This window comes from Miniopterus natalensis, chromosome 8 (assembly GCF_054644295.1).
Source record: "Miniopterus natalensis isolate mMinNat1 chromosome 8, mMinNat1.hap1, whole genome shotgun sequence".
NCBI lineage: Eukaryota > Metazoa > Chordata > Mammalia > Chiroptera > Miniopteridae > Miniopterus > Miniopterus natalensis.
In genome coordinates, this window is record NC_142088.1 from 17,113,707 (window position 1) to 17,136,000 (window position 22,294).

Consider the following 22,294-nt stretch of genomic DNA (forward strand, 5'->3'; position numbering starts at 1 on the left):
GATGGTTGTAAACAGTTAGCCAAGATGGCATATGAGACTTGGGAATTAGAAGAATCATATGCAACTATTATTATGGTTAATCACGGCCTAAGTGCTTAAGTACTCTGAGTCATATATCATGTATGCCTGATTAAACAGAAAGGAATCAGTACAACCATCATTTCATATTTACTGAGTACCCACAGGTAGGTAGAATTGAACTCAAAATATGAAAGAGGCAGCCTCTGACCTCAGGACATTTAGTGGCTGAAATCCAACACAGAAATGTCCTTTGTCTTTTAATATAGTTGATTTATGATGGCCGTGAAAAGAAGAGAAAGCAACTGGGGAAAGTAAATTTTTTCAAGTTATTAGCAGGCAGTAAAATGAAATAACTCAATGTAAGTTTGTCTGTAACGTGTCTCAACCCTGTTTTTTTAACCTCAGTCAACACCACAGGCTCCAGCATGTGCAGTTGAAAATGGAGCACACTAGTCCCCACAGCTGCCCATGATGAGGTTTTCAAAGCGGTTAGAAAAGTCCGTAGCCAGTGTTAACAATTTAATAATACTCAATTTGTTGTTAGAATTGCCTGCTAAAAGAAGACATCTGGGAGACAAAGGGTATGAATTTGGGAAAGCTTTTTGAATCCTAATGAAATGGACTGAATATTTGGGCACAAGGGCAGCGGACATCTTCACTCGTTGCCTCAACTTCTTTTTTTTCTTTCAAATCTCAGATTTTATACAAAATATTGGCTTAGGGACCCAAGTGAGCTAATGCAGTTTCTTATGATGCTAAATACAACCACAAGAAAATAGGGAGAATTTAGGATATAATGATAAGTAATTATTTTCAAGAGAAAAGCTAGGTTTTCGGCAAAGTAACCCATTCAATGGCCTGTTGATTATTTTAGAGGAATATAAATAATTAAAAATTATCCTACTCCAAAATTGTCTTCATTAGTAAACGTTTTTAGACAATTCAGTATTCAGGATGTTTTTATATTGTAAAAAGTGTATATTTTTAATAGAGAATAAATACACATTGTCACTACTGGCATCAATAATGAGATTGCTAATATTTAAAACATTGGGAATATCTAATATGCTAAAGGGGAAAAAGCTTATATCTCTATAAACATGATTTTTCTTTAAATACATGATTCAGAAGTCTAGAATGGAAACAAGAAACATTTATAGTAGATATGTTTCCCTTCCTTTGGTTCATTTTGGCAACTTTAGAAAATCTAGATCTAAATTGTTGATATATAAGCTTGTCATTATAATTATTTGAGTAAATTTAATTTAATTAATTTTTTTCTCAAAATCATTCGTCAACAATCGAAGGGCCTCATTTCGTTTTACTCCAAAAGTAAGTAATGATAAAGCTATAAGCTGTGCTTGGGCTCTTTACTCAGCTCTCCCCAAAATAACCCTCACAAAGATGCTCTCGCATGACTACCATGCAAATTACATGGGCCTCTTGGCTGCACATTCATTCAACAAACCCCCGGGATTAGCAGGCACTGTTCTGTTCTGTGGGAATAGAGTGTGGGCAAAACTCTCTGTTTTCATAAACCATGTATTCTGTGTTCATCTCTAAATTTATTTTTTAGAACATATCTTAATTTTTCCAGATTTTTCCCTTTAATACTTAAGAAAAGACATATTCAGTAATATGTTAAAGTGATTTTGATAGAAATAAATTATAAACACATCTCACTTTTGCTTATTTGTGTGTGTTAGTTGGCAGAGAGCTCATTTGTTTATGTTATTAAGAGGTGTTTATACTATATACATTTTATAAATATATATATTTACATTATATATATTAAATACTTGAGGTTGAGGTAAAGTTAAATTAAATGTGTTTTGTGTCACTTACTGGATGTCATTCATGTCATATTATTTTTTTAAAAATTTAAAAATTGAACATTATATTCTAGTTTTTAACCACTAAGATATATTTTAGCATTATAGATGTTTTGGAATAGAGTTTTCAGCAGAGGGAGGTAGAATTGGATGGACTTCATAGCACTGAAATCAAAAGACAGGACAATAAAGATTGACATTTGGGGAGAGTCATCACCAGTTTACCTAGGACTATCTGGCTTACCACTGGGTTCCAGTATAGATAATTGCACTGCATTTTCTTTTCAAAGGCGTCTTTTTTTGGACAACGCTTTTAGAGAACATGACAGTGATCTAACAATTAGAGAAAAGATTATTTTCGTCTGCATAACTTTCTCTAATTGAAAGGGTACATCAAGTCAGTTTCTTGGTTGCCAAGAATTACGTCTACGAACATACACACCTTTGTGCTGAGGTCCACTAAGGTCTCCTTATTTGGACAGATGCCTGAGCCTAACCCACCCAGGGCATAGGCAGAACGGATCATCACTGGGTAGCCAATGGAGTCTGCTGCCTTCAGCGCATCCTCAATCTGTCAACAAGAACAAGTTTAAAAGCTGACCACACTAGCAGAAAACATTGTACCAAGGGAGTCTGGCGATCCAGGTAGATCTATGGAAATGTTCTCTTATTCTCTCATCTTCTGAAAAACAATTGTTGTTCTACAAACTTTAAGTAAAATCCTAGGATTATTTCAATATACATCAAAGGCTCTTTTTTATTTATTTGTGATAAACATTTTTTTTGCATGTAAAAAAAATAAAACTGGCCACTGTAGAACTGCAATAGTCATCATTAATTTAAGAATGGAAGCCATATTAAATTTTTAATTCAGTTTAAAAAGCTTCATCTTTTAATGAAACAAGGCTTTCTACTGCTGAAACTAACTTGGCATTACTGCAACAATCCATGAGGAATATTATATAGAGAAATTTTTCATTTTTCAAGTTCAGTCAGAGAGAAGTCCCAGAAGCTTGGAATTCTTTTTTTTTTTTTTTAACTTACAAAATACAACACATGGTGGCTATATTTTTCTGTCATGGAATATTATTACACTACCAATGGGAATGTAATTACACCTTTCCCATATGCCTGTTTCTCATCCTGGGGAAGCAAGGACATAATTAAATCTGGCAATGAAAGAATAAATGGATGGCAGGAGCTTTCCAAATGGTCAGCAGAGCTATCCTGGGATTACTCCTGATTGACAGCTTTGTAACATAGTACGTACTTGACAGCATTCTTTTCAGAAACATACACAGCCCATTTTTAGTTGGCCGGAAGTACAAAATAATCTGTCTTCTTTCAACATCTAAGCCACAGGTTTCTCAGCTGTAAACCTTACGATTAGATCCAATGGCTTTTTATCTTGATAATCTCATTTTTAAATGTTTATTCCACTTTAATAAGAACATTTAAATCCAGTGATTTCCCATTTGCAGGTCATCTACACATACAAGATGTGTGACTGATCTTGGGAAGGAGGTAAAAATTACTTTGGCATTGCAAGTTAGTATGGTTCTTAGTTTTAATTCAAAAGATTTGGGATTCAGTGGTTATGCTTCTCTCTTCATAAAATAAAATATTAATACTTAACCCTAAAATTTGAGCAATGAATGCTGTAATTAATACACAATATCTCTGAGGTGCTAACATCTCTCTGGAAGAACATATATGCAAGCATAATAATTGTAACTATCATTTTTAGGCATGACAAACCACTCTCCCTACAACCAAAATAAATAATCACCTTGTTTCTCCAGAACAAAGGTTTCTTACCGATTCCACTGCAAAGCTTGGGGCAATCTTTTCATTAATCTCGTTTAGTTTGTCTGAGAACAGTTGCCTGTCTTCTGTGGCCATAATAGATTCAACTGAGGTCCCCAGGACTTTCACGCCATACTCCTTGAGCACACCTCTTTTGAATAGTTCCACTCCTGTAGAAGAACCAAATACAATCAGTTTTTTAAAATTTTAAACTCTTATGTCTTCTTTAATATCTTTTTCTTAATCTTAAAATTAACTCCAAGAAGCCAGTCACCACAGTCCAAAATAGAATTATACTTAGGGTAAAAAATCTATTTATTTATTTTTAATCCTTACCCAAGGATATTTTTTCCATTGCTTTTCAGAGAGAAAGGAACATTGATGTGAGAGAGACATATTAATTGGTTACCTCCCACTTAAGCCCCCAACTGGGGCCAAGGATCGAGGCTGCAACTGAGGCATGTGCCCCTGGACAGAACTGAAACAGGGACCCTTCAGTCCTTGGGCCGACGCTCCAACCACTGAGTCAAACCGGCCAGGGCATGAATTAAAAATTCTGAAGACATTCTAACAAAATATTTTTGTTGATGTGACTGTTACTTATATTACCACCTTCTCGAAGTGATTTTTATTTATTTATGTATTTATTTTAAATACATCTTTATTGATTTCAGAGAGAGAGAGAGAGAAACATCAATGATGAGAGAGTCATTGATCGGCTGCCTTCTGCACGCCCCCAACTAGGGATTGAGCCCACAGCCCAGGCATGTGCCCTGACTGGGAATCAAACTGTGAACTCCTAGATCCCAGATCAACTGCTGAGCTAAGCCTGGCCAGGCTTCAAGTGATTTTTATTACTGTCATTAGTAAAAATCATAGGATTGCAGTGAGCCTTAAGATTTAGTATATTTCCTTCCCTTCTAAGGTCCATACTTATAATGAGGTTCTTTTATTTAAATAATCCCAGTGACGGGGCTATGTATCTGGATTAAAAATCATCAAAATTGTTTGTGTTTTTACTCACTTGCTAGCTAACTTTAGCTAAGTGTTTTGTATTTGTCATACAAATTACATCATCAGCTCCTCACCCCAACTAGCTAGCGATATTCTTATTCACAATCTAGTTCCAAAGGCTTAAAGGTTTTTAAAGAGGACCGAGAACTGGACTCAGCAGACAAGTGAAGGGATGGTAAAGAGACTGATCTACGTTATCATGAAAAGTCAAATGCCACAGAGCTGAGACAGAAGAGCACAAGGCACTTCACTGACGCTAATTCTCGCTTTTCATTAGCAGTAGTTCTCAGGCCTTCACTGGTAACAGAGAAAAGCAATATCCTGGGACAGAGGATGGGCACCCAAGAAGCCTACTTGGCCCCTCTGGGCATTAAAGCAAAGGGTTCTTTTTGTCCCAGATATTCTATTCTGTTCATCATGTGACATTTTAGGTGGCCGTTTGTAACTTCCTCACACATTAGAGGAAAGCTTTTTTAAACACACAGAACAATTATTAGGTGCAGTCAAACGAAAAAATATATACGTAAGTGCATGGACCCAAACTCTGCAATTAAACTTGAAAGAACTCACCACAGTTCAGAGCTGTCTGGCCACCCATGCCTAGAATTAACCCATCTGGCCGCTCCGCCTTGATGACCTCTGTCACAAACTGTGGGGTGATGGGGAGGAAGTAGACAGAATCTGCTTGTTTTAAGCCCACCTCGTTGGTCTGTACTGACGCAATGTTTGGGTTCATCAGGACAGTTCTCACATTTTCTTCCTGAAACAAGAGGATCCAGAATTTGAAAACATGGTCTAAAGAAGAGAATTACCACCTTCCAATAAAGTGTGTTATTAGGTAATGAATCGATCAGGTAATGGATTAGGGAATGAATGGATTAGGGAATGAATGGAAGTCAGAAGGAAACAAACATTTGGTGACAGGAAGGAAGAAATTGAGAGAAAAATAAAACTATCTGAAAAGAACTGCCTCCCTCATAAGGATCATCCTGAATTCCTTGCCACTGAAGGTATCAAGCAAAACTGGAAATGATTTCTATAGAATTTGACTAGACACCCACAAATACAGCAGGTCCTCAAATAAGGTCTTTTTGTTTAAGTCGTTTTGGTATGACATTAACGAGAAAACAAGATTAATCCCTGGCTGGGCCACTGTCTGCATGGAGTTAGCGAGTTCTCCCCAAGTCTGCCTGGGTTCGCTTGGGGTGCTCGGGGTTCCCCCAAGTCCCAAAGACGCAGCGAGGTGAACTGGCATATCTAGATGAGCCCAGGTTTAAGACTACGTGTGGATGTGAGTGCACACTGCGGTGGAGGGGCGTCCTGTCCTGGCTGGGGCCTGCCCGCACCCTGAGCTGCGGAGAGGGGCTCCAGCCACGCAGGACCCTGAAGCGGAGCAAGGGCATTGGAAAATAATCATCTTCCTTCTTTCTTAAATGTCTGTATCACTTGCATTTATTTCAGTGCTTAATACTAGAAGTATTTAGGGTCTTCATTTATAAGTTTGGTGATGATGTTTGTGACCAGAAAAATGCCATAGTAACTTAACTCTTGCTTATATCAATTAGCCTATGGTAAAATTGGTTTCGTTATACGTTGTATCGCTTAAAGCCACATCGACATTGAGTGCTACTGAACTTTACAGCTCAATCGACCTTAAAAGAACACAATATTCCAAAAATTTTTAATGAGTAAACTATAAAATGGAACTGGAGGCAACATTAAAGCTGCTTCCCTTTCTAATGTTTTTCTGAGAACACCATTGAGTGCACATTTAAAATGCACGGTAATGTGTTGCCTTCTTGCTAGAAGCACTGAGAGCCTTCTGCTGGTTTCTATTTTCTTTAGATTTTCATGCCTGCTGTAGTGCTTCAACAAAGAGCATTATACAACTGTTTATACATATTATAGAAAAAGAAAATGACCATATGGCAAAATAAAATAAAAATTTATGTGTGTGTATGTGTGTCTATGAAGGTATTCATAGCCTATCTCATTCCTGACATCTGGAGAGACCACCAAAATAATTCTTCATGTAGGCTACTAAGAATAATAGCTTTATAAACCAGGATGAGGGTGAAACTTAGCAAAAGTAACGATTATAAAATATGGCCAGATGGTTCTTATTATTTTACCTATTAGCATGTCAATTCTGAACTCTTCTAAAAAGTCAACAAAATATTCAGCTGAAAGTATAGAAATCATCTTTGAAAGCCCTCCATATCCTTGGGGAAATACCTAATGAAAAATTAAATATATTTCATACTATTTTAAATTCAAATAGTGCCTTAAAACTTGTAATGTACTTTTTTATTAACTTATTTGATTTTTATACCAAGACTAATCGAGAAATTTCTGCCTTACAGAGAGAAAAAAAAGTGAGATTCAATAGTAAAAGAACTTGCCACAGATCATATAGCTGGTAAGAGCCAAAATTAAAACTCTAATTCAAGTCTTATGATTCAAGTCCTATGCCCTTCTTCAATAAGAGTCATCTCTCAAAACTTTAAGGAATTGTTTTTAAAAGAGTATTAGGTATATTAGCAAAATATTAAATAAATACATATACATAAGCAATTGCATTTAAAATATGGGTTGGAATTTAAATAATTGGGTCTAAACTGAGAATACACCATAAACAAATTTGTAGAAGGCCTTGCTACTATAAAAAAGTACCAACAGACCTAAATATATTTGTATTTTCTTGAATGGGCTATACAATGAATATATGGAAATAAAATTATATAGAAAAGGTCTCATATGTGCATGTGATGGGTGTTCATTCACTTTAAAACTTAAGAATAATTTCAAACAATTTTAATAAATTTTACATCATTTTTTTTCTAATATAGTTCTGGCTACAATACATGCACAATCTAATTCTTTTAAAATATTTGCTTCATAAATTCATCTAAGTTAACCTCCTAATTAATCACAATACTATATCTAATAATTCCTATTCTTCAGTTAAAATATATAACTTCATGTAATGGATGTTAAAGCACATAAAAAGTACAGGCTATAAAAATATTAATTCTTCATAAAACTACCAAATAGGCTTAAAAAATGTCTGCTGGTAAAATGTGTTCTAAACCCAAACCACAGTTAGATTGTGTTCTAATCAGTCTAACATCCACTTGGGAGTCAGTCTTGGACATCCACTCTCTATCTGAAGATCAATTGAATCATAATGCAATGAAGTGAAGTGGGTTTTGAAATTGTCCATGAAAAACATGTGTGTACGTATGAACACCCATGTGTGTATGGAGAAGCGTATTAAAAACAAATGGGGAGCAGATTAAGATAATTGGGGGCTATGTTCCACATTTTTTCATCAGGCATCCGTCAAGTAAAAATTTTTGTGCATAGAATACTAAATAAAACAAAAAGGAAAGGAAAAAAGATACAACTATTTCCTATGTTTGTTGCTTCAGTCTCCTGCCACCTTCCCTCTGTCCCCTCCTGGCCAGGTCTCTGGCAAATGGCTTCACCCTGCAAAGCCTAAGGCAAGGTCACAGAGAGCTCACAGTGCCTCTGGATGGCCTGATTAGCACAAAATGGGACCATCCAGGGAGACAAGGACACCGAAGGGAGGCCAAGTTAGCTCTTTAATAGAAATACCTGTACAATGCACAGTGTAATTTTTCTAAAGGTTTATGTACTATGGTAAGAGTTGGGGAAATCTCAAGGGGCTTTGAAGAAATAGGGAGGATGTTCTTCCCAACTTGGGTACCAGATCCTCTTTTCCACTTGAAAATGCAAACCAGCCATCCTGGTAGGTCATCCATTCCAAGTCACAGTTGGGGAAATTGTGTCCCCTAGTGACAGGTAATAACTTCTAGAGGTTGAACAAAAGTCATTGTTGCCTTTGCTTCCCCAACTGGATCTTCCCATTCAACCACGGAGATGCCTAAAGCATCCTACTGAAGTACTTTAGAGCACCAAGGATGATGAAGTTCACTCTTTCACACAAATGACAAAAGTTCACTGCCTCCAAAGGAACGAGAAACATCTGTAAGTGTGGCTTTATATGTTTTCATTGTAAATAGGTGATAATGTAGATAATTTTGAAGACAAATATAAACTTAATTTGCAGGTGTGCACATTGGAGAAAGTTAAAAATCTTGTCTGTGATGAAACTTCCTTTAATATAAGATGTGTAAGGAATAGTTAGGAAAATTAATTATAGTGACTTTGAAAAGAGGTAGTGTCACATAAATCTAAATTATACAATACTAATTAGACTTATTAAAGGGAGTATATTAATTCTAGCAAAGACCATATTCTCTCACCTTCATGGCTTTTACAGCTTGTGAGCCTGAGTAATCAAATTCACCGGCCTGGCCAATGGACAGACCTCCCGATCCCAGGATAAGGACTTTGGAAACCTGTAAGCAATAAAAAAAATGCATTGTTTTTACAATTAAGATGAGGAACTAAGGCTTTTTCAAAAGTGGAGAAGACTATAATGTCTGGGTTAGGTAGTGATTTAAAGCTCGGCTTGAAAATATATAGACATCTCTAATTTCAAAGCAATTTTCAAAGATCATGAAGTTTCTATGACTGAAGTGAAAAAATTTTGGAAGAGGTCTACATTTTATTTAAACATATATAATTATCTAAAAATGACCACATAAGTATATTTGCATAAATATATACATCTCTATGTGTGTATATATATGTATATTTTTTAGATAAGAATCTCCCAAGATTTAATTGACTAAGTGTATTGCATTCAATATTTCATGGGTTTCTTTGAAACAAAGGATTGGCAAAAAACAAAGAACCTTCCAAAACAGGAGGCGAGGGGACATGGGGACACCTTCATGTTTATATTTCACCTTTACAGTTCAGTGCCAGAAATATTTACGGAAAATATAACAAGAAAATGATCATGTCTTGGCAACATATTCATACAAATTGCATATGTGATTTCAAGCAAATAATAATACTGCCTATTTTTTAGCCACAACTGCCAAGCTCTTCAAAGGACAAAATGTTTTTGTTTACTGTAAGAGACAAGGGCTTGGGAAACTTGGTTTGCTTCAAGAAATATTTATTGGGCATCTAGTATATGCAAGTCACTGTGGAATCCTAAATTACACCTTTCCTTCACCACTAAAAAAATAAAATAAAAGCATGTGAAGACCATAAGTTGATATTCTGAGAAAAATGCTACAGAGTGCATGGCATCTTTCGCTACCAAGAACCCACAGTTTGACTCTACATTGAGTGACTGGATTGTCTCCAATCTTTTCATCTCATCATCAGGAAAAAAGGTTGTTATAGAAATCCTTAAGCCACATAATTCAATTTATTTCATATAAACATATAAATCAATTCTTTTTGTTCATAAACTATATACATATATACCCCTCTAAATTTTGTATAATAATGGTGTAAGAATGAGTGTGTGTGTGGTTTAACTATGAAAGAAATGGGTAGAGATCTTATATTAACATACACATTCAAAAGGTAAGGATTCAAGTCTTATGATATGTTCATTCTTACCCATTTGCTCTTTAGAGGTAAATAATATTATTAATTCATGATGTTGAATAATAATCTTTTTTTTAAAAATTTGTCACCTATTCTGTAGTCTGAACTGTGTTATCTCCAGCATATGGTTTATTGAGTAATGGAAAATATATCAAATTCTAAACTAAATTAAAGCCTATTTTTACTACATTATTTTATTACAAACATCCTAGAAGAATTAAACTTTAAAAGATATGACTTTAAATCTGAACATGAAAATTCCAATGAACATTATCAAGAACGGGCCAAATAATTTAGATGCTAAAATGATGAGAGATTACAATAGTACCAATCATCTTTCATAAACATTAAAACGGTTTACATATTAACTTAAAAATACATCATTCCATGATAGAGAAAATCTGAAATACATAAACCAAAGAGAAGCCCACATATGCTGACCTCAATTCTAGATGCAACTAGGGCTGGCTTTGGTAGAACCGATGTAACGGTGGTTCCTTTCCCCTTCTTTATCAGCGAGAAAAAGGAATCGAACAGATACTAGAAAAAATGTAAACAACTAGTTAGAAGCTTTAAAACTTGTAAGGCTGCCAGGTAAAATACAGTATGCCCAGTTAAATTTGAACCTTAGATAGACAATTTTTAAGATAAGTATTTCTATGCAATATTTGTTTTTTATTTGTTTGCTTGTTTGTTTTTTGCCAATTCTGGCAAAACTAACTAAATATTTATTACTATAAGAATTAGATCAAATAAACACTTCTAACTGCTTATGTGAAATCCTATCAAAAGAAGGTTGTCAGCAGACAATGAACACTTCAGATAATGCCTCTGAGAGTATCAAGTTTTCAGCCTCCTAATTATGAACCATTTTCTTCCTCTAAGTAAAATTCTGGATATAAAAAAAAAACACAACTGAAGCTATATTACTTACGCATCCTAAAGTTAGAAATAACTGGATTTTAAAATTTTCTATCAGCTCTAAAAAATCTCTAAAGATTATTCTTAAACTTTACCAATAAATTTACTTCTGTTTTTGCAACAGACATAACAAATTCCAACAAAAATATTCATTTTGCAATGAAACTATTTGGGAGAATAAAAGAATTAAGTGATACTGGATATTGCATATCTTAATTTCAATGTTCCTCATCTGAAGTACTCACATAGGCAAATAATTTATATTTTAAATTTTTAAAAAAGTATTTATCGTGCATTAGACAACATATGTGTGTAACTAATTTTTATTTATGCATTTCATTGTGGGTAAGTAGTGCTATATTGCCTTTGGCCATTAAGAACCATTATTTCTTAATAATAATAAAACAAGAAAAAAACACAAATCTGAAAAAGCAATTCAGAGATGAGCTAGTGGAGTTTACAGACAGAAAAATTGTATCTCCTCATTTTGCCTGGGTGTCTTTTCTGAGAGTATCTGCTGACAAGGAAGAATTGTCAGCATTACTACTGAAGGCCTTGGGGTGTGAGAGATGAAGAGTCTTTTCCCAGACTCTTCTGAGTATCACTGCAAGCTCTTGTTTTGCAAAGATGTCCTTGAACATTGAACCAAAAGCTCACACAATAAAAGTAGAAATATTTAAATTACAAACAAAACTTCTCTAAGAATTCCTTATGGTTCTTTCTTAAGCCATCCTACTCCTACGTGGGTACATGCCCTCTCCCCTACCTCACACTCCTGCCCTCCTTCCTTCCTCTGCTGTTTACTATCCCTACATGGCTACACAACCAGTTGCCATAGAGATTTTGTGAAGTCACAGATGGGGGATTAAAATTTCATTTCAGTTATGAGACTGAGAGAGCAAGGGGGAATTCATTTGCATAGGACAACAATTGTAAATTTTAGAGCTAAATATATTAGAATGATAATGATTTAAATAAAAATGGCATTGCATCAAGTTTTTTAAGGGCTTCCCTACTTTGAATTTTTAAAAAAAGACAGGCATTTCCTCCACGATATCCATGGGGAAATTTTCATGCAATCAGTGTATTATCACAGCACCCTTCTTGAGAATGTTCCGTAACAAGATCATCGAGGGTGATTATTTTGGTTTCTTGAGTTTTCACATAAATACATTTCTAATTTTAAAAATTAAGCCTATAACAGGCCTCATCTTTCTGACATACCTCAGTGTCCGTCGGCCCCGGGCTGACCTCTGGGTGGAACTGCACTCCGAAAAAGGGTTTGCTTTCATGCATAATCCCCTAAGGAACAAGAAGTGGGAGAGATGCCTCTGTAACAACAAATGTCAACCAGGGCTGTGTATTATTCAAATTACAAGACTGAGTTAAGTGCTTAAGAATATTTGAAAAACTAACAGTACTAGTAAAAGTAAGCCAACAAAGACTCAACTGAATGTGGTTTCCTTAATAAAAAACCCTATTTTGACTTATAGCTTTTGGGGGTCCCCAAAGCCCATTCAGCATACACCCAAATCATCTTCTTATCTCCATCTCTTAAGTTGCTTCTCCAGGGGTCTTCTCAAAGGCTACCTCAAGTGCTTAACCCCAGAGACACACCCAGAGTGGTTGCAAACAGATCTCCATCAATCCCCCACTAACAACGGAAGTGCAAAACAGTCATTGAATAACCACTCAAAGAATGGATCTTAATGAGTCAACTGATGAGAAAACAGGACAGAGAGAAATGACTTTTTAAAGTGCAGAGGTCTATGGGAAATAACCAATAAATAGAGTTCTTCCACACATACACCCTAAATAGCCCACATAAATGAAAGAAAGGTGTCGCTATAACAGTATTAAAAGCCCTGCACTTCTCGTGACCAACTAAACAGGTTGCTTGAGGGCACTGACCTCATTGGTTTGATCGTTGACATTCACAAAAAGTGGCTTCCAGCCAGCAGGAAGGGTGTTTTCCAGGGCATAGCCATGATTCTGAGCCGTAATGAAGGCCTGTCTGTTTGTCACATTCAAAACAGGCTGATTCTGCCCTCTGGAGAAAACAGGAAGAAAGAACAGGAAAAGTGAGGAGAAGATAAATGCATGTGCTGTAAAATAGCGAAGAAGAAAAGACTATCACAATTCGAAAGTTCCAATCGCTTAGTGAGAATTACTCTCTGAGAAAAGTCACAGATTGTTAATCCCAATAATTTTAGCAACGAAAATCAATTCGGGAGGCTTTGTTGTGTGTTAAATATCAGGTCTATTAAACTTCTATAATCAGTTTTGGAAAGGGGGGAATTGCACTCATAACAAAAAGTTAAGAGTTGCCAGCTTAACAGAGACGGACAAATATAAGCGACTTATTTTAAGGGGGCCACAGTAATTTTAAAGCCAGATGAGAGTTCATGGGAGATAGTAAAGTCCTGAATCAATCTGAATTATACTTTCTGTGGAAGGTGGTCTGTGTGGAAAAGCTCCATGTTCAATAAATTAACATCATTTGGGGTGAGAAAGTAAAACCTAGAGGATCTGAAGATTTCTTGGTTCTTAAGTCACCCAGCCTTACAACGTTATCAGTGCCCTGAAATGAAGTTTAAAATCAGAACAATTTCCCTTAGAATGTTATTTGATTGAGTATTATAACCTCAATTTATGCCAAGGGAAGGAAAATAACTTTCAACTACAGCAAAGTTATTGTTAGAAAAAGCTGCCTTTCACAAATGCAATGGAAGTGGTATCAGGTAGTCAGACGACTGTGAACCATGTAACAGTATGGTTATCAATTTATTCCGAAGAAAGTGGCATGTAAGTTCTCTAAGTCTTTTGGATTTAGTTACTAATAGTATTTCAGAGCTAGGCTGACCTGTAAACAAAAGCCTAACTGCTTTACCTGTTGGCCATGGGCATCTTGTAGGACTTGGCGCCAGCAGCTAATCCTATTATTAAATTTCCTGTGCTGATTCCAAACAATGGCTCCTTGCGGTCACTCTCCAAAACCTAAGTCAGGGAGAATTTTTATTAACCCAGAAGTACAGTTTCAAAGAGTGTCTATCAAGGAATAAAAATGAAATGTCCTTTTTTTCTTTAATAAACAAGGTAGAGAGAATAGTAATTGAATAAAAAGTTAGATTATAATTAAGAACATGATTGACAAACGTATAGCATTAGAATTCAATAAAATGTACTTAACATACAGACTAAAAGAAATCAAATTTAATATTCCTTTAGAAACCTGAGGATATTATAGGTCCCAAGATCATGGTGAGGAATATGAATTGTCATTTCATAATTGTAAGGAATGACACATTTGGAGATCAGACTCCAGCTCTCTGAACTTGAGGACAAACCCCAGTTACTTTGCCTATAGAATGGCTCTTTTTCCTCCTTGGTTCCCCCTAATACATATCTGTGCTGACATTACCTCTGAGGTCACAAATAGGGGTAATAAAAATTCACAAATAAGTAAAATATATAACAGCTGAAAGCAGTAACAGCCCAGACTCCCTCCACTTCACACAGATACATGCTACCCCCCAGGCTCACTGCACCTTTTTCACATTCTGAATTAGTGGTTGTGCAAGAGCTGGGTTCCCAGGTCCTCCGGCGATTAACAGCCCATCATACTCCATCTTGGAGAAATCATGATTCCAGGGGACCAAATGCACTTCAGCTCCTCGCTGAAAAGGAAACACAGAAGGATCAGAATTTGATAACATTTTTCTTTGCCGAAGCGGAATTTCGCTAGACCTTCTCTTGACAAACCACTCCCTGAAGGGAAAGGGAAATAGCATGTGACTCAAATATATAAAGCTGAGAAGAAAATTCTTTGGTGGCTCACTGTGCTTTGTATGATGTAAGTGGAGCCAATGGACAACCACACACAAAAAGTGAAGAAAAAAACACTATTAAAGATTCGATCCTGAAAAAACAGATAAAACACTTTCCCACACTTTAGAAGTTTTCGGAGCCTAAAGGCTTCATGCCTGGGCACACAGGAATGCGAGTCATCTTATCTAGAACTGTGGGAGAAAGAGTCGCAAAAAATGGTAAATCGGTTTTCTGCAGAACTGAAGTTGGCCCACCTTTCACCTTTTTCAATTTTGCCCAAATTTTAATCAGCCTTCTTTCCTAGGGTTTTCTCATATTACCTGCAATATTTATATTCTGATTAAAAAATTCAAACTTTTCTATATAAGTATATATAAGAAGATATCTTTGATAGTTTCCTAGAAGCATTTCCTGAGACAAGGATTTGAGAAAAAGAAGTGACTCTTGAAGCATTTCCAAGAAATACCAAAGAGAAAGTGACACAGTGAGGCACCCCAGTAAGGTATGCATTATCAGGCAGTTACCACACAGACAACCTGAGCTTCAGCCCACCGAGGAACTCTGAGGGCCAACATAGCGTATCCACCTCAAAGACAGCCCAGCCATAGGCAAAGGAGCTGCGATGTTTACACAAAGATCCTCTCTAGTCACTGGTCGGGGCTGCAGCAGGAATCATTCATTCTATGGCATTTCCTCCATGCCAGCAGGCTCCAGCCAACCAAAGAAGGCCCTCGGGCAATGCAATGCAGACACTTGCGACTGGAAGCCAGGCAAATTGCCATAAAATGGTGACACAAGAGGGAGATGTGGAGAGGCCATCCACAGCATCTGCTACTGAAGAGACCCTGAACATTTTTGTTACTAAACTTGGCCAGAATTTGAAATCATGATTTGGATATTTCTGATATTCTCTAACAAAGAACTGAAAAATTCCCCTATACTCAAGCTATTTAATATTGTGCAAGTGTGTGTGTGTGTGTGTATGTGTGTGTGTGTGTGTGTGAAAGAGAGAGAGAGAGAGAGAGAGAGAGAAACAGAGACAGAGACTTACACGGAGAAGCAGAAACAGAGAATGGGAGAGGAAGGCAGAGAACAAATTCCAACAAAAACAATTATTTAAGAAAACACTGTAATAATGGTTCAGTTCTCCTTAAGGGTTTTTGAGGTTTAATATTAATGGTTGTTCAAGAGTTGATATAAAGCAGAGTGAACATTTGCATGTATCAGGGCACAAATTGTGCAAACATGTGGTACATAATAAATATAGCCCACAGGAGTTTTCCAACTGACCCTATTTTTTTGACTCTCTAAACCCCAAGAATGTGAATGTGGCATGTCTCAGAAGGTCAGTCAATAAGTGATAAGAACAGTCATCATTTTCTTCTCTGTTTCTGTGTCCTCCAAGGTCTTTTTTTAAAAAAATATATCTTTATTGATCTCAGAGAGAGGAAAGGAGAGGGAGAGAGAGAGATAGAAACATCAATAATGAGAGAGTCATTGATCGGCTGCCTCCTGCACGCCCCTGACTGGGGATCGAGCCCGCAATCCGGGCATGTGCCCTGACTGGGAATCAAACCCTGATCGCTGGGATCCTAGGTCGGCACCCAACCGCTGAGCCACACCCAGCCGGGCTCCGAGTTCTTTTTTAAAACATAGTCCACATCTCTAATTTTAACAGGGATAAAATGTGTCATTTTGTTGATCAGAGGCAACAAGAAGAGAGCAGATGCCCTGATGCTCTGAGAGAATGCACAGGTTTTCTCTGAAAGAGATAGAGGAAATCAGCTTAACACTAAACAATCAATATTACAAATCTTCCCCCTTGGGATGGGATGATTGACTTACCTTGACTAGTAGGCGGATTACATTGTTTTTTATCCCACAGTCTACAGCTACCACTTTCGTGGGGTTTCCTTTGCCAAACACCTTGACATCCTGTCATTTTAAAAACCAAAGAGTGAGAGGGAAGTTCCAGCCATGAGCAGCACATCAATATCATAAGCATATCTCAGGACACTTTGCACTTAAATTGGTGGCAGATTGATTACTAACTATTTGGGAGTGACTGGCAGTTAATCAATCTGCAACAAATGCAAGCAAGTGCCATGATCTGTATCTTTTTTATGAGAAAAAATACTTTGTTATTATATATAAAACACTGATGCCCATAATAATAATGATCCCTAAGAAATTGGCTGCTTCCACAGTTAACAACCATCTTTCCCATGTTTTGCTAACTAACAAACAATAGCAATAAAATTTTTAAGTATTATTGCCTAATTCAGCACTAGACAGATGTGGTAATAGGTATATATCATGCTTTAAATACCACTTGATCCTCAACTTGCAATAAAGTGTGGGTGAGGTAGAGCATTAGGCTTATGCAATGGGGTGGATGGATAAAATCAGTATGGGAGTCAGAGGATTTGCTGAGCTAGTGCAGACCACTGGTCCCTCTAGGTTACTATGCAATCATTTGCATTTAAATGGTAGACTTCATAAAAGGATCCCAGAGCATATCATAATCATTACCTATGTCTTAAGCACTGCTTGCAGTCAGATCCATTTGCACAGGCATTTACCCAAGAAGTAGTTCCCCAAAGTCATAAAAGGAAAAATAGTAGGAATATAGGGAGAGACTCCTAGAGGGCTGGAGGCCCACAGTGACCCCATCTTGAGAGCTAGCGAGCACATTCTGAATTTAGGATAATGCAAAGTTTGCAAAAGGTTTTAGATGAAAGTTGCAATCTGGATATTTGAAAAAGCATTTTACTTTCACTGAAATGTCTATCTCTCCACAAAGTCCATGGAATGTGAAATCATAATCTCTAGACTGTACTTAAGAAAAAAATTTTAAAGTTTATATTTTTTTGTCCTGCTGACTATTCTAGAGAAAAAAAAATACCCCAGCCCTTCTGTTATTTGGGGGAATTATTGCTGAACTGATCCATAAATGCTACATGTATCTCTCTTGTCAGATAATTTAAAACAGTATAGATTTATTCTTAACCTTAGGCTTCTGCTACAAAACAAAGCAATATTACCATCTAGTTATAGCTTCATCAAATTGCAATTACAAGACAATGAATTAAGTTATCAACCATACTCCAACAAAATTCATAGAATAAATATAATCGGATACAAATATACATCTTATCACAGGTAAAATGAAAGTATTTAATTGCTCTGGCATTAAGAAGCAGAGCCAACTTTCACCATTGCAATCTCTCCCTGGATTTAATATAGATAAAAATACAGATAGGCTCCTTTTTGCTGATCTCTACACAAACACATTATATACTCTCATACAGAATGATAGAAGTTAAGCAAGACCTCACAGACATGCAAATACAAATACGGATTTGCACTAGGACTCTCCAAGAGAGGAGTGTATTATGCAGTGTTTTTCAACCTTATTTGACCATAGAATTTTTTTAAGGTGAATATCTCCAGGCCCAATGTGTCTCACATTTGGAAAATGCTAGACTAGATGCCCAACGTAGTTCTCAATTCTAAAATTCTATCATTCTAGAAGGAAAAATAGACCTGTCTTGTGATGTGTCTCAAACTAAATCAATTCACATGGAAATGTGTACAAATACTTTAAGTGCACTGATCTGTAATATATATATTTTAGTTGCTTTAAGACACTTTTCTCCCTCAACTCCGGTTGCTTCTAAAAGACGACTTTGGCCTAAAGGAAGGTTTTGATATTACAAGAAAGGGAAGGTCTAAAGGGAATGAAACAAAACTACAAAACCTGAAGAAAAATTGCTCACCTTGGTTGAAACCTCAGCAATCAAATTCTGCTTATTTGGATCCTCGAAATTCACAGACTGACCTTCAAATTCAATCTTCCCAAGCGTGGTGCCCTATCAAATTAAAAAATTAGACAGTTAAAAGGGAGCAATGATGAAGGTGCTGACAGGGTCAATTCACAGGGACTTAAACAGCTGCTCTGAGATTTCGATGCTTTTGTAACTACTCATAACCAAAAGCAGAAGCTCTCCATCTCAACCTGGAAAGATAAGGTGATTTGCACAGTACATTTTGAGAGTCACTCTGGGAGGTACAATCAGTTCCTTTAGGGCTGAGACAATTATCTGGGGTAAGCAAAGTCAAAGGCATCAGAATGTGGGTCTCCAGCCTCCAGTATTTAAGGTACCTGTTCCTTAGTGCATCTGACCTAAAGATAAGTCATGGGAGACATCGACAAAACAATCTACTGAGAAAAATTAAAAAAGAACTCTAAAAATTCTTAGAAAATTGAAAAGAGTGGGAATTTATTACATTGTGATAATAAAATTAATTCACAAAAAATGTGAAACGCTATATAAGTCATAAACTTTGAGAAGTGGCATTGAAAACAATCACTGCTTTAGACATGCTAATGTCTAGGTGTCCCTAAGAGCCTGAACTTTAAAAAGAGTTTAGCCTTCTGTGAAGTTTTCACAAATTATCCTTGTTAGCTTGAACGTGGCAAATGTTTTCTTCTTATTATTAGTTTTCCTTATTTGTTAGTAAGTCTAATTTGACCTATTTAAAAAAATAGCATATTATATTTAGTAGGTAAGACTTTATTGGGGGGGGGAGTGTCAAAATAACTCACTGATTTGCCTTTCTCCAAGAAATTATTGCATTGAAGAAAATAGAAGAAAGTCTTTATTTCCTCAAAATTTATTCTTTAGGGGAAAAGGCACTTGGGAGTGAGTGAGGGTAGAAAGTGCCAGCTCACCATTCAGATATGATGGTTATTTGTGTGATTACTAAAATCAGAGTGCTCCCTCAAATTCTGGGGGAAAAATGACTAAAAATCACCTTTCACTTTCACACTGGGATATTAATTTCATGACGATCTCCACTTACTTTTAGAATCCAAATCACAGAATCCCTTGACTGTGTTTATGGATCCTTATTTTGAAATTTGGTTTTCAGCTCTCATTCCCTTCTTCTTAAAGCATGCTGAGTGAATTTCAATCTTACTTTCCAACCTAAGATTAACAGACTAAAAGCTATAGTATACATTCTTAATATGAGCCAATACTACACTTTTGTCTGCACTAGCCTATTCAGTCAAATTCTGAAAACCAGCTGCCTCTGATAAAAGTAGGGTTCATCCTAAACTAACACAAAGAACACAGTATGGTCCTGTAAAGTGTTTTCCCAAGTTAAAAGGCCTCACTATATTTTCTTCAACTTGCCAATTCTACTGCCCAAATTGAATTTCCCAATTTTATTTCCTTTTCATTCTGGTAGCCTCATCATTGCTTACTGCTCCCACAACATTGCTGGGCTGAGAAAACACAAGAATCTACTTGGGATATTGAACCACACTAACATCTGTTCTCAGGAAAAATCACGGCAGAGGGAAGACAATCAGAGGTGGAGTGGGAGGGTCACATAAACTCCACTGTCATCCTTCTGGTCACGGGTATGTACCATGTTCTTATTTTCAAAGCTGTTCTTTCGTTCTTTTTACAGAGATTTTGTGTCAATATATTCTAACAAGAAATCTACAACAGATTTTCTTTAAGAATTTCTTGCACTTTGAAACTATCATTTTTTTTTCTTTTTTAGGTAATATAATTCAATGAGACACCTTTAGTGGCATTTGGGGAATTTAGTTAACCTTAGGTAAAGTTTCTGTCTGGTCTGGGATATGAAAGTTTCACGTAGCAGGGGAAAAAAGTGGCCACCTCTTATAACAAGAAATAGCAAGCTGAAGGTGAGGAGATATTCTATCAGGAGGGATCAGGTGTTTCAGCAATCAGATATAAAAGCAAAAGATAAACATACCTGTTATCACCTTGGGCATTGATTAGTCTCAAGAACGACTGTGTAACTGAGTAACCTGCAGGGCTCATCTGACACTCATGAAATATCACTCACTAATTTCACAGACTGGACAGAAAACAGCACCAATGCTATATGCTTCCTGGTTTGCATTCTCCAGCAGGGAGATGTCCAATTTAGGTAAACTGTTGTGCACCTAGTAACCTTCTCCACTTGTTTCACTGGTCCTGAGCTCAATTATAAAGGCCTTGACTTGCTGGGATCTTGAACACAGAGTAGGCACTCAATAAACTGCTGCTGAGTGAATTCACTCAATAAACTGCTGCTGAGTGAATTAATCTCATGTCCATTCAGTAACAAACACCCCAATCAAGTATCCAGTCTCGAAAATTACATCAGTGATAATAAAACAAGATGACAGAAAACCAAATGGCAGAAAGTGGCCAGATTTGTTCTTTCATATACTAATGTATTCCTCGGGCACTGAGAAAAAATATTTATATATATTTATATGCGAAGAAACATAGATTTGGCTAAAGGTGATGACCATACCTTCTCCCGAATTATCTTAGTCAGCATTCTTGTGTCCACTCCATAAATTGCAGGGATCTATAAAAAAAAAAAAAAAAATGTAGCAACAGTGAAATTGCAGGAAATTAGATCCAGCGTATTGTTTCCAAGTTACAAACTTAGCGTCATCTATCTTCCTGAGCAGTAAATAATTTCCCTATTCCTTCTTTTCTCTGACCCAGGGTGACTGTTGTCAGAACACGGTAAATTGCTGTTCCAGTTGGGCACAGGACTCCTATACCCAGGCACCTCCTCAGAATAAAAAATGGGAAATTCTGAACATCAATCTTCTGCTACAGTTCTGTTGCTTTTAGCACAAGATGTTAAATAATATTATATATATGTATATATACACACATATATATAGCTTGAAATCATGAAGTTTGTAGACTTTATTATCAATGATATGTAAATAATATGCAAAGCAATGTATTGAGCCAAATATTCCTGGCTCATAGTAGGCACTCAACACATTTTTCTGAAGGTACTTGTTCAGTGGTCATGCTATAATAAAATTTCCTCATCTTTTTAATAAACCAGACAACTCTACCCTTGTTTTATTTTCTTTGACTAGGCTGGGTAGAGACAGATGTGGTATAATGAAAGAGCAATGAGTCAGGAATCAGGAAAAGCAGTTGTAATGTCTTTTTTCCCACCAATTATCTGAGTGATGTTTGAGCAAGCTGGTTTTTCTCACCCATACCTCAAAGAGGCAAATTGGTTTTTATCTTATACCCTCCTTTATTCTATGTGTCTGTGATCACGGAAGAAGAGCCAAAACACATTTACACAACAAACTAACAAGCCATGGATGAAGCTTCTATTTAAACTAGAAGCTCTGACACAGAGCAGCTATAATATCGGGCGCCCTAAATAATACAAAGGAAACATTAAAGGTTGCATGGGGATGGGGGGAGTCTTCTGAATGACCATTACGAAAATTAAATGTCTGGAAGTGAATTCAGATGGTTGAGCAGAAAATAGTAATGACCCTGGGGATGATATTGCCTTCT

The 22,294-nt window shown here is 36.4% G+C and overlaps 1 protein-coding gene across 1 annotated transcript in view; it reads right to left on the minus strand.

The window, feature by feature from the left end:
- Positions 1–22,294, minus strand: part of CPS1 (carbamoyl-phosphate synthase 1) — a 145,589-nt gene that overhangs the window by 66,380 nt on the left and 56,915 nt on the right. The window contains exons 6-17 of the mRNA XM_016196893.2: positions 21,264–21,320; positions 18,698–18,790; positions 16,764–16,853; positions 14,639–14,767; positions 13,981–14,087; positions 13,002–13,140; positions 12,315–12,392; positions 10,611–10,709; positions 8,963–9,058; positions 5,244–5,433; positions 3,672–3,829; positions 2,296–2,424 (exon numbers count right to left, since the gene is read on the minus strand). Coding sequence (XP_016052379.2) covers positions 2,296–2,424; positions 3,672–3,829; positions 5,244–5,433; positions 8,963–9,058; positions 10,611–10,709; positions 12,315–12,392; positions 13,002–13,140; positions 13,981–14,087; positions 14,639–14,767; positions 16,764–16,853; positions 18,698–18,790; positions 21,264–21,320 — 1,365 coding nt within the window. The remainder of the gene's footprint in view (positions 1–2,295; positions 2,425–3,671; positions 3,830–5,243; positions 5,434–8,962; positions 9,059–10,610; positions 10,710–12,314; positions 12,393–13,001; positions 13,141–13,980; positions 14,088–14,638; positions 14,768–16,763; positions 16,854–18,697; positions 18,791–21,263; positions 21,321–22,294) is intronic.